The following is a 12729-nucleotide window of genomic DNA, read 5'->3' on the forward strand; positions in this document are numbered from 1 at the left end:
CACTTTCTAATAGCATTGCATTAGCAGAGACAGTGAAATGGTATATTAGTTTTAAAAGCATTGGTATTATTCCTTAGGAATATCTATGCTAAAACGGCATTGTAATTGAGTTTCCTTAATGAGACTGTCAATCAGGCCCTGAATGTCCACAGAGGACATTTATCACCATAAAAAACAAATTAGGTGCACAAAAATGTACCTTCTCTTGGCAGAATCCCATTCCCGAATCTTGAAAAGTGAGATTTTGCTTTAAAAAATGGAACTTGCATACTCTGAAATCTAGCAGCTACAGTGGAATTGCTTTGTGAGCACTTTTATTCCGACGTGTGGTTCATGGCTATTCCTGATTATGTCTACTCGTAATAGTTGGACAACTCACAGAATCATGCTTGTTTGTGGCTGTTAACTGAGAATTTGCATGTACTTACTTACCCTAAAATACTTGTAGAACGGTTGTAATAGCTTTGTCAAGTTGAGAATGGGATGGAACACCCCCAAAATAGAGGGCAGTGCTGGAGAAGGCATTTCTCCAAGGAAGGAAAAGTATGTTTTTTTCTTAAAGAAAAGCTTATCAGTCGCAAATGTATATTGTAGCACATTTGTATATGCAGGTTCTCAAAAGTGCGCCACCATTTCTCTGAGACTTCCTAAAAAGTCAGAAATTCACTCCTTGCATAGGAGTAACACTTAAGGAAGTACATGTCCAACGTTTTTTTAAATACCTTCAATGAAAGACCTATAACATATTTTGTTTATTTGTGGGTTTTATTTTGCTGATATTGTTTAATCTCAGTACAGCATACACACTGGAATACCAAAAACAGTATTTTTTAAATATTTAAGGTCGTTTTCCCTGCATTTTGAAATTTGGAAATACAATTTATCTTTTGCTGAACAACAATGTACTAGAGTTATATTGATAACACAAACTTAGTTATTTTGGATGATTTGGTGACTCTGATGCCCTGTTTCATTCAAATGTATATATTCACTTAGACCAATTTCATAGCAGCACTTTCCGTGTGATCCTGTTCTTTGGCTTTGTTGTTGCTTAATAAAATGTCCCCATACCAGTCGAAAAGAAGCTAACCTCTCAATTGTTTATCACCCCGTGACGTTCAATAGGTGAAATGTTAATGTACACTTTAATACCCCTCCTCTTACACCATACTCTTATCCCTTTAAGGAACTTGCTGGAGAGAAGGTGAAAGCACTTAGTGTTGAAACTAAGTTGAAAGAACAACTTGTCACTCGTGAACAGGAGATCAATGCAGTACAGGCTCGCATGCAGGCCACGTATCAGGACCATGTTAATGAGACACAGGAGCTGCAGGGCAAGGTATAGTATTCAATACGATGCTCCGACACTCATGGAGTCTTTTGGTCTAAATATTGTCTAATTCATAGTGAATGATTTTAATTATTTAAAATGTTTTTCCCCTTGTATCTCCCCGAATTCTTATTGTTGGGTACACTCAACCGCATTGTTGGCATGATTGATAACAATTATTCTAGTTATGTGCCCCTATTCATATGTGTGCTCCAACATCAAGGGGCTAGTGTAGCCTGCTTGTTTGTGAATCCTGGACCTTTTGGGCACCTGGTCGTGAGGAAGGCCTACATATTTTCTCTTTTTTATTATATAGATATGTCTTTAACTTTCAGATATTGAACCTGTAAAAGGACCTTGTTGGTCACTAGTCAGAAACAGACGTTGGTCCAAGAAATTCTTATTTTATAGAAGTACGCTTGTAGCTTTAAACATGAAGGCAGTGCAGGGCCATCAGCCCTAACATTTCTTAATGCAAGTGATAGCACCACATTTTCTTATTGGCCGTTAAGACAAAGAAATTGTTCCATGGATGTTATTTGTAATGTGGATTCCCCCAGAAGAGCGCTTTGTGTCGTCCTCTTGCAGCAGAACATCTGCTGTACTATACCTTAGTTGTTAGACCCATTAGGCTTGAAGAATTGTGAAAGCTGACCAGTCGCCGTAGGTTATTCTGGTGCAACAGGCTTGTTTCTTGCTGAAGTGTGCAAGTTTTTCTGATGGCATTACAGCTATTACGATTTTGTGGGAAGATGTGTGACACAAAGCTATAATAGTGGTTGAGGTGCTTAACCTCCTGAGCAGAACAGGAATTGTAGCCAAACACTTCCAATCCTCCACTCTTCTGTGCCCAGTAGATGGTATAGCTTCATCTCTACATTTACTTTCCCAGACCATTACTTCCCCACATATATTTAACCTACTTTTACTTTGCCTACATAAGGTTGAAACAAACTTTACATTGGCCTTGTTTGTCTCCCGATTACCATAAAACTAACAATTTCCTTAATTTCTTAAAAATGTACTTTTATTACAATTTTATTTAATCAATGCTAGCCCTTACAGTAAGCCTACATTTAATTAAATTCTGTTTTCATTAATTAAAATAGTCAGTAAACTCAATCTAACACAACCCTTGTCCCATTTCAAATTTAAATAAAATTAGTTTTTTAGAGTACATTAGTACCAACCCTAACTCTTTTTCTGTCCATATTTATCTCTATTTAACTACATTTGCAGAAATGAAATCATAAACATATTTGAATCCTCTTGCTTACCAAAGCCTCCTAAGCGATTATGTTTGAGTAAAATAAGTTCAAATTATATTACCTTTTATTGCATTCAGTTCGTTCTTACTCTTGTCCTAAATTAACTTACATTAAGGATAAATTTAAACCACATTAAGACTCTAATGCCAAGTCTAACTTATTAATTTATTAAATATATTTATTTTTAATATTATTGAATTGCATTATTTTAAAACAAAGTTTAGGCCTAAAACCTTATTGATTTAGTTTAAATGAAACAATTGTATTCCTGCAATAAACATTAATTAAATAATTCTCCAATATGCTACCACTATCCATAGCTCAAGCTTCAAACACAAATATAAATTAATTTACATTATTTACCGATCACCCTAGTGCTAAATTCTGCAAAGCTTAAAAATAATGTTTCTGATGTTTTACAAAAAATATTGATATAAAGCAGTAAATGGTGACAAAGTAAAGATGTTGTTCAAGGGAAGTATGTCAGACGCAATAAAGGGTTCAAAGTCCAACAGTGGCCAATAGGTATGCTGTACCAAGTGATTGTGTCAGTTTAGGGGTTTTACTAAAACAAAAACAAGCAGTTTTATTTTTCAGGACCCCTAAATTCACACCTTGTTAATAGCTCACATCATCACGGGTCTATACAGAGAGAGTAAACCTATCTATGGTGAAGAAAAGACGACCTGAGGGTTTTTTGTTAGATAAAGGTTATGAATATACTTTAGGCAGTAGAATCAGGACCCTTTAATCATAAAGAGTTTGGCAATGGCTATTCGCTACATTTGATAGAAAAATTCAAAACTTTAATTTCAGACCTCAAATATTGACTGCGTATTCTCTATGGTCAGTGAGTTTTAGTGGATGGCACCACCATATCCTTTGACATCTAGTTCGTCTGAACATAAGAGCCTAATTTCTTCTAACTGGTACTGTGCACATTTCTTTCAAGAAGCGACTTCAGAACTGCTGTCCAAGCCCTTGTGCCTTTGCTTCTAAATGGTGGTACTCCAGTTTAGGAGGGTTTAAGACTTGCTTCTTTATAGAGCACAACACAACATCACAATGCATTAACCATTACAATCCAGCTCCGTCTCTTACTTGTTGACCTTATGCCGGTCGTTCACCATATTTAGCGCTCTGCTGCCTTTTAGCTACAGAAATACCGCATACAAACTCACCTACATACCCTAGTGATTTGAAAGATAAAATCAAGAAAATTGAATAGCACCTGGTGCTTGGACATTCCCTTGTCACCCAATTAAAAAAGGTTGGAATCAAATTTAAAGCTCCCTGACACGCTAGTGGAAGAGTAGCACTATATAAAAACCTTAAACAAATACACAAACTAGTGTATTTCTTCTGCAAGGTTTTACACATATACATTTTAAATTCCATGTCTGCTTGTACCAAGCCAGACTTAGAGCGGTATGGTGGCCCTTATTCATTAGGTCAAATTGCTGTACTTCTGTGTGGTAAGTTTTAAGTGTTTACTGGAACATGAGCAGTGTCAACTGCCTATGTGTGCTCACAAGCTTAACATTCAAAACATGGAAACCACAGTGAGCACATCTATATTTAGAAGAAGTAGATATGTCCCTTTTGAAAGACCACCACATCCAGAAAATGCCTTTATACTAAACAGGGTGATGCTGGATATGCCCTTAACAAAAATTGTCTGTCACTGCTGCTTTGCTATATGGATTCTGTGAAGTTAAAGGTATTCCCTGTTTTCCACAGATAAGGTCTCTTCAAGAGCAGCTGGAAAATGGGCCGAATGCTCAACTCACTCGTCTCCAGCAAGAAAACTCAATATTAAGAGATGCCTTGAACCAAGCAACAAGCCAAATGGAAAGCAAGTAAGAAAATATGGAAACTTAAATTTCTGAAGAGTGTTCCTCATTGATTGTAATTGTGGTTAATTATTTGCCAAAGTCTACTACCTCCATTCATGAGTATGAAGTGCTAAATTACTGCACTTACGATGAAACACATTTCATGTCACAAACATTTGTAGATTCCACTCTGTGAAAATTGAAGTATAGTTCACCATCCTATTACAGGAGGTTGTCAAGATTAAAGCATGATGAGGATGTCTCTTTCTACACTGTTCCTGTCCAGTTTGCATGGTGACCCTGCAGAAAGTGTTACTCAGGAAATTGTAAGGGACTGGAGTAATTAAGAGGAAGCAAGTTCATCCTTGGATTTGAAAAATCTCCATTGGTGCTTATGCATCACAAATTGCCATATTTGCTTGTCTAGTGGCTTCTTGTAACTCCAAAAAAGGTTTTTGTCATATAAAAACCTAAATGTTCATGTTTTCGATTTTGTATCTTTAAAAGAGGCTCTTCAGTGACAATAGCCAGACTATGGTGCAGTTTCTCTCAATAACTTGAAATACATTAGGCTAACTTGAATTGCTTTCTTTAATTCAACAAATTGGTAATGATGTATTTTAAAAAGTACATAAATGTGCCTTGCTTAAATAAGTTGAGAACTACAAGGTATTTTTCATGGAAGGAACTGTATTTGGAACACCAGTAATATGACTCAGTGAAGGGAGTAGTCATTTCTGGTATTCTTGAGCAGCCTGCTTATTACAGGTTGGAATGTCCGTAGATCTGGGTCATCCTTTAGTCCTTCCTAAATTGATAATGTGTAACAACTGTTTTGACAAAAGTAACTCATATTAAATGCAGTATATGGATAGATGTTGTCGTTTTATAGCATGAACCTAACAAAAAAGGCAGTGAAGCGCTATACTGGGTCAAAAGCAAGCATTAGGTACCTCTCTCGTATCCCTTGTTGACCTTTTTATTGGATTGTCACTGTTTTGTCATCTAGTGTTCTTTAAAGCAGTGTATCTTCAACTCTTTCCTAAATTTGGAACAGCGTTGGGACTGTCCTTATGGATACAGGTCTCTTTTTTTTTTTTTCCTATCCTGAGTGCATAGATGGAAAAGGCCTGCTATCCTATTTTTTTTCTTTTTTTGCACTTTCTTAGTCTCCACTCTTGAGATTGTCACCTTGCCTGCAAGATAAACAGTGGGACTGAACAGCAGTTCTCCGAGTCACTTTTTGGAAAAAACAATTGCTTTTTCATTAAAAGAGAGAGCCGGGCCAAGCCTGTCTTTTTTTGTTAGTTTTCTTGGGAAATGTGCTTCTTGAGGGTGAGGCTGATAAGGAAAGTTATTGAATCCATGTGATTTGGCACGTGGTTAAAGTTGGGTTGGAAGCCATCAAGGTAGGTGTCATTGAACCAGGTTTGTACTGTTACCTATTTGTTGCTCTTCGTAAATAACAGGAATTTGGTCTTGGTTCAAGCATGCTTCAGATATGCACTGGACATTCAGGTCTAGGTGAGGTTGTGTTGGGGCACTGGATGTCTGGAGAGAGGAGACTTTCGAATAAAATAGTGTCTCATCTCCAATCTGCTGCCCTTCCACTGCCTCAGCAGGTCTCTCTGCCATTCTGTCATTTGCATTCTGCTTTGGGTTTTACAGTTACTGTAGTTCTTTTACTTATGTAGCTCATTTTGCTGCCTGCAATCTAGTTATTTGCTGCCTGAATGTTGTTATTGTGCTGCCTATAATTCAGCTATTGTGCTGCATGCCGTAAGTTTAAATTAGTTTACATTTAGCCTTATTTGTTCATAAATTGTATTTTTTCTTTGTACTGCGCTGTTATTTAGAAGCTAGCTTACATCGCTGCTCGCCCCTTTCCTGCCCGTTCACCGCTACCACTTCCCACCACTCAGCCCCACCCCCTTGCACCTACCTAATGAAGACTACAGAATGGCCACGCTGCTGGCACTCCAGCGCACCAAAGGCAAGCCCGTCTGCGCCTGTCCACACCTAGACAGCACCCAGCGTCAGGAACCTTGGCCCTCTTGCCGCACACAAATACTCCACATCAGGGCTCCGAGCCCTGGACCTCAGATGCCTCAACAACTGCTGCCTCACATCTCCTCGATCAATGGTAGGACCTTTCACCTGACACCACTATCTTTTCACCTGCAACTCAGAACCTCCCATTCGCACAGAAACCCTCACCACACCCACCTCACTGATCACCCCAGAACTACTCCACTGCCTCCGGCTCAGCACCCAATCACTCTGTAAACATGCCACCGGAGTCTGGGACACCATCACCACAATCACCCCGAAGTTATCCTTATCACAGAGACCTGGCTCAACCCCCTCCTATTCCCCCCAAATCACCACTGTGATGCCCATCGGATACAAGTTGATATACTGGGGTAGCAACAATCGCCATAATACAACCCCCAACACCCCCCCCGCACTACCACGGAAGACAACAGTACATGATCATGGAACAACTCAACTTCCAACTCCAAACTGTCGACAGAGGCACCCTCGCCAACAGAACCCCAGGACCGCGTCACAGCTATTCCTAAATTTATCACCCGACTCGCCACTGACTCCAAGCATTACACCTTCCTCGGTGACCTCAACTTCTACCTCACTGACCCCAAAGACAGACACCACCAACCTCCTGGAAAGCATGAACAACATCCGCCTCACCCAACTGGTCACTGACCTCCTACACAGCTCAGGAGAGATGCTTGACCCATCTTCACACCTAGTGACAGAGTCAAGTACAGTCATCTCACTGAACTCACCTGGACCAACCACACCATCATCCACTTTACATCAGTAGGATCTCCTTTCACCACCACCAAGTCTCCAAGCGTCCAAGCACCTCCCATTGCAGGTGGAACAAAGCGAAAGAGATCTAATGGAGATCCAATGGACAGACACCCTCGACACCACCCATCCTGACCCTCCAACAGACCTCAAACAGGCCGTCAAGAACTTCTCCACCTTGATCACCAACTGCACCGACAGTCACCCGTATCAAGCCCACCAAGACCAGCGGATCCACCAAAAAAGCCGGCTTGTATACACCAGAACTCGGGATCATGAAATGCAACTGTAAATGTCTAGAAAGACGATGGTGCACCAGCAAAGATCCCACAGACCAAGCCACCTTCAAATCAGCCCTCAACAAACATCATCATTGCCTAAAAGACACAAAGAGATGCACCCTGGCCAGCTCCAACCACAGCAAGGAACTCTTCAGCATTATCAGAGTTTTCCTTCCTGTCAGCCATTGAGAACACAATCTCCCCTTCCCAGGAACTCTGCAACACCATTGTGGACTGCTTCCCAAAGAAGATAAACATCTTCAGAAACTTCGAACCGCAACCCACCACCCTCCATAGCCTCTTCACGCCAGCAGACGCCACCCAAACCCATGCGCTCACCGTATGGGAACAGCTCACCACACAGAGCACCAAAGCCATCATGAACTCCGTCCACACTGGAGTACCCACGATCCCTTCCCCCAACCACTTTCTCAACCTCTGGGGCAAGGAAATAAGATGCAAACTCTCCTCCATTCTCAATGTATCCATCACCTTTGACCGCCTTCCCTGACCAATGGAAACCCACAGAGGTCAGACCCCTACTCAAGAAACCCTCCACCAACCCCAGTGAGCTCGAGAACTACTGCTGCATCTCTCTGCACCCCTTCACTGCCAAACTCCTCAAGAAGGCCATCAACTGCCAACTCACCAAACACCAGGAGAGCAACAGTCTGTTGGATACCTCTCAAACCGGCCTCCACGCCAACCACAGCACTGAGACTGCCCTGATCGCTGCCACCTGCAACATCAGAAACCTCCTCGACCAGGAGACACAGTGACCCTGATCCTCCTCGACCTCTTAGCAGCGTTTGATACCATATCCCACCACACCCTTCTCAAGAGTCTCTGCCACATTGAGATCCAGGGAGGCTCCCTTAAATGGATCGCATTTCTTCCTCACAGCACGAACCCAGAGAATCTGCCTACCGCCCTTCACTTGTGAATCCAAGAGCATCATCTGCGGCGTCCCTTAAGGTTCATCCCTTAGCCCCACCCTGTTGAATACCTACATGACTTCCCTGGCCAACAACGTCAGAATCCATGGCCTTATCATATTCTATGCAGACGACACCCAGCTCATCCTCTGGCTCTCAGAAGAACCCTCCATCTTTAAGCTCGGTGATATCACATTTAAACAAGCATTGGAAAATCCAATAGGTATTGTCTATGCCAGTGCTTAATTTGTGCTTGTTGTTTCCGGTGCTGAGCACCGGCACTTATTTCTGAGGGCCGGGGCTTAGTTTTCTGTCTCAAGCATTTACTGCGAGCCAAAAACATGTGGAAAGACGGAGGAAGAGAAAAACAAAAAAGCGTCAGGGGAAAAGCAGGAAGCTACAAGAGTGAGCTGAAGGGGTAGGGGATGGCTGTAAATGGATTGAAGAGGCCCGAGGTGGCTTCAGGTTTACGCTGCCTCAGTATTGTGTACTCGCACTTTTAATTGCAACAGCCGCTTGTTTAAGAGGGGAGCTTTGAGCACCGGCACCTTTTTATTTACAAAATAAGCACTGGTCTATGCAAAAGTTATTGGCTTTGCCATTGTCTGTTAGCCATGTTGTAGAGCAGCACAGCTGCTGTGTAGCATGGCTGAAAGTTATAAATAAGCGCTAATATGCAGCCAGCTCCACCCCCCTCACAGTGCTTTTTAGTGGTTGGGGTGTGGGTAACACAGATACTGGGAGGATGGGGCTGCTAGAGGGGCAGAAGCAACAAGGACAAAAGGAAAATAGTAACTTATTCAGTGTGCAATACACTGCAATTAGTACTTTGCCAGTTCTCCAGCTGAAAGAAGAGGAAGGGAAGCCACCATGTGCTGGCCTGTTAGAAGGCTGCAAATAAGAGTGACTGTGAAACCGACGAATAGTAAGCAGAGGTTGGGCTGCAAACCCCTTGTTGTACGTAATATCTCTTGCAAGTGAGAGCGCATATTGGGCATTCACTGTCGCAAGCGACACCTTAAAATGTTAGTACGGTTTAGTTATCTGATATACATGAAAATCTGATTCAGGAACATTGTACATTTCATGTCTCCTCCTCTTTCATCGCCAACTCCCTCCCATGTGTACATTGCACATTGTAAGCAGCAGTCTGTGTGCTGTGCACGGTGGTTGCGGGTATACTGTCTCCTAGGCTGATTAGTGGGGTTTTGAACATGGCCAGTATATGGGTTAAATAAACTCATGAGCTATGCATGGCGGTCTTTGTCGCTTTACTTCTATAAAGCGCAGTAGTAATAATATGTTAAACACAATTCAAATGTATAACAAAAATGAAGTCCATTATTCAGTTTTACCAATGCTTTCAATCAATTTCAGTACCCTGAGTTTAGTGGTATTGAATAACTGTCCCTTTTCATATAAAAAAGTGATTTCCAGCAACTTATTATGTTTATCACTATAGTTATGTAGGCTCAACTTATGGAAAATTAATGTTGCCGTCGTATATCTATGCAACCACACTTCAAATAACTTACTTAGGTTTCACGGATGTCTGTTAATTCATAAGATCACTTGATAAAGACCTGGCGTCCTATTGACATCTTTAATACTAAGAATGCTAATTTGATGTTAACATAGCATTATAACGTGCTGCAAAGGACTATAATAATTGCTAAAGGCCTTCCTCCCAAGTTAAAGACCTAAGGCGCGTTATTGACCTTGAGTCACTTCATTGTTATGGAGCTCTCGACATTCCGGTGTTCTAATTATTTTTAACACCAGTTTTGCACAATGCTCACCAGCAGTCATGGGGCAGATTACCTAAACGAAATTCTATTCACAAATCCAGTGGAGAGCACATTTTTTGGGTTGGTACATTTTACTTCATATAGAGCATTCCAAAGCATGCTGTGCAATTTGCAATTGACATTGCAGATCGCAAAGAAACCATTATGAGTTCGTCAGAGTTGCAAGCACAAAGCAGATGCAAAAGCCCTTCTTATGATTTTGCGTATACTACCTCAGTAGTTTGCTTCCACTCGTGCATTGCGAAGTTGCAGATTGTCCAAAGAAAGCTGTAACCACTGGCATAGTGAAAGAGCTCTATCGAGGTCAGTGCTCTCAGTGCATTTTGTGGCTGCTGCATCGCAGAGAGCAGAAAATGCTTTTCAGGAGTGCTCCTTTTAAAACCGCTGTGCGTTGCATTGGAATCCCTGTCCCTTTAAAGAAAATGCTGCTATTCCCGTACATTGTTTATGCACGGATGAATGTTTGTGTTGCATGCACCGAATGCCCTCCATCCTTGCATTCACTGACGAGTCCATTAATTCACAAAGATGATTCACCCCTTTTCAGTATTTGAGACTAGTCGGTTCTCCTAACCGTACACAGCGCATTTATGGAATGCTAAATGTGCCTCACCTTTATTGTCAAAAGCAGCAAGCTGCCTTGTGCGGTGACTAACAATTTTATAAATTTGGCACCCTCTACATTCAGTACTGCGGTAAAGGACGGAGAGGAAATTGGAGGGAGTGAACTCGGAAAATAAAAGAGCAACTATTGCCAATTTATAGGTTGAGGTATTTTTGACCAATTCTGGAAACTGCTAGAAACCTTTGAATTATGTACCAGGAACATAGGTGAATGTGGTTTAAACATTACTTTCGGTTTGAAGTCTCAAAAGTATCATTAATCGTGTTTTGTTAGTGCTGTTTCTCTTTAAATATCTCCCTAGATCCTTCTTTTTTTTTCTAATGAGCCCAGATTCGGATTCTTACATGGTTGTTCGACCTTTCATTTTGATCACAGACTTTAAAGGCCAAAGGTTCCAATATTCAGCTTTCTGACTCGCATATGTAGCAACATCCATGTTTACGATTGAGCATGCGATAGCATGTGCTAGGGCATGTGTATCGCTTGCGACATTCTGTTGTAGTAAGAAAGGGCTTGGAGTCCACCCGTCGCTCACCGTTTGTTGACTTGCGTGGCACTCTTCTTTATAGCCTCGTAATTCGTCCACTTCAGGCCTAGCATCATTTCCAGTCCTGTCCATGGAGCAGGGACCAAGCACTGATTGATTTAACTTAATTAGTGTCCATCCACTGCTCCCAACGTGATTGAGGTATTATTTTTTATTTAATCTGCATTTGTTTTTTCAAATATGCCTGCCCATTAGGTTTCTGGTTTGAGATAGGAGAGGTCAGTTTATAAAGTCCTCTGCTTCTGTTGAGCCCAACACTGGTGCGTATTTAATGAATGTTCGGGTGCCTCACCGCCATTAGAAACTCAAGTTCCACGCTCACTGTCCGATCTCACCAGCAGCAATGCCATCATCAGCCTGACATGCCCAATGCACGGATGGATCAACTAATGGAAATACCAAATGAGAAGGAATTTTAATAACACCAGGTGCGGGTACAGTTGATTGCACATGTTCATCATGCCTCAGTAAATAACTAATAGTGCCAGCCTTCATTTCTTCACAAAGATTGACATTAATAACACTGTTTAGAAGATGCCTTGCTGATATACCGCTTTGCTTCTTTCAGAGCGGTGTGCATAGATATACCAGGTTATTTTCATGCCAGTCAGATAGCACTCATTTTATCGCTCTCCATGGCTGTTCTCAATAGCTCACTGAGAAGACTGATTATAAAACATGCAGCGATTTGCATATCAGTAGCTCGAAACCTGGCAAGGATGACTCCGTCTTACATCTTAAACTGGTAGCAACAAGTGTCATTTGCAGAGCTTAGAGCCTATATAAAAACAAGAATGTGTTAAGTATGAAACAGGGCAATCATCTATGTTAGATTTAAGGTTTGGTAAAGAAAGTATGATGTTGGTTTGGTAACCTACTAAGCAGTGACCAAGAATTTTGGAACTTTGTAAATTCCTGCTGTGACCAAGGGTTTTGGCGATATGTTAGTGAATGATGCAGTGACAAGGGTTTTGGCACTTTGTGAATCAATGATCGTGTCCAAAGGTTTTGGCTCTATATGAATGCCTGGTTAACCAGGATTTGTGGATATTGCATCACATCATTCAGGTTCATGTTGCACAAAATGATAGGACTATTTATATTACGGGCACTGAACTGCAACGAGGTTCTTTATGATTGAGTTGTGCATCCACCTTTATCACTGCTGCTCATTTCTGTTAATCTTCAGAGAATGAAGAAAACTTGAATCATCCCTGCCAGGGTTTCAGCCTGTGGTTAGGTAACCAGCTCACTGAGCTATCATCTAC

The 12729-nt window shown here is 41.3% G+C and overlaps 1 protein-coding gene across 5 annotated transcripts in view; it reads left to right on the plus strand.

The window, feature by feature from the left end:
• The window catches only part of RRBP1 (ribosome binding protein 1), a 287797-nt gene that overhangs the window by 89909 nt on the left and 185159 nt on the right, over positions 1 to 12729 (plus strand). For all 5 annotated transcript variants that reach the window (XM_069234754.1, XM_069234756.1, XM_069234753.1 and 2 more), the window contains exons 5-6: positions 1187 to 1339; positions 4339 to 4457. In XM_069234754.1, coding sequence (XP_069090855.1) covers positions 1187 to 1339; positions 4339 to 4457 — 272 coding nt within the window. The remainder of the gene's footprint in view (positions 1 to 1186; positions 1340 to 4338; positions 4458 to 12729) is intronic.

The sequence above is a fragment of the Pleurodeles waltl genome, chromosome 5 (assembly GCF_031143425.1).
Source record: "Pleurodeles waltl isolate 20211129_DDA chromosome 5, aPleWal1.hap1.20221129, whole genome shotgun sequence".
In the NCBI taxonomy this organism is placed as follows: domain Eukaryota; kingdom Metazoa; phylum Chordata; class Amphibia; order Caudata; family Salamandridae; genus Pleurodeles; species Pleurodeles waltl.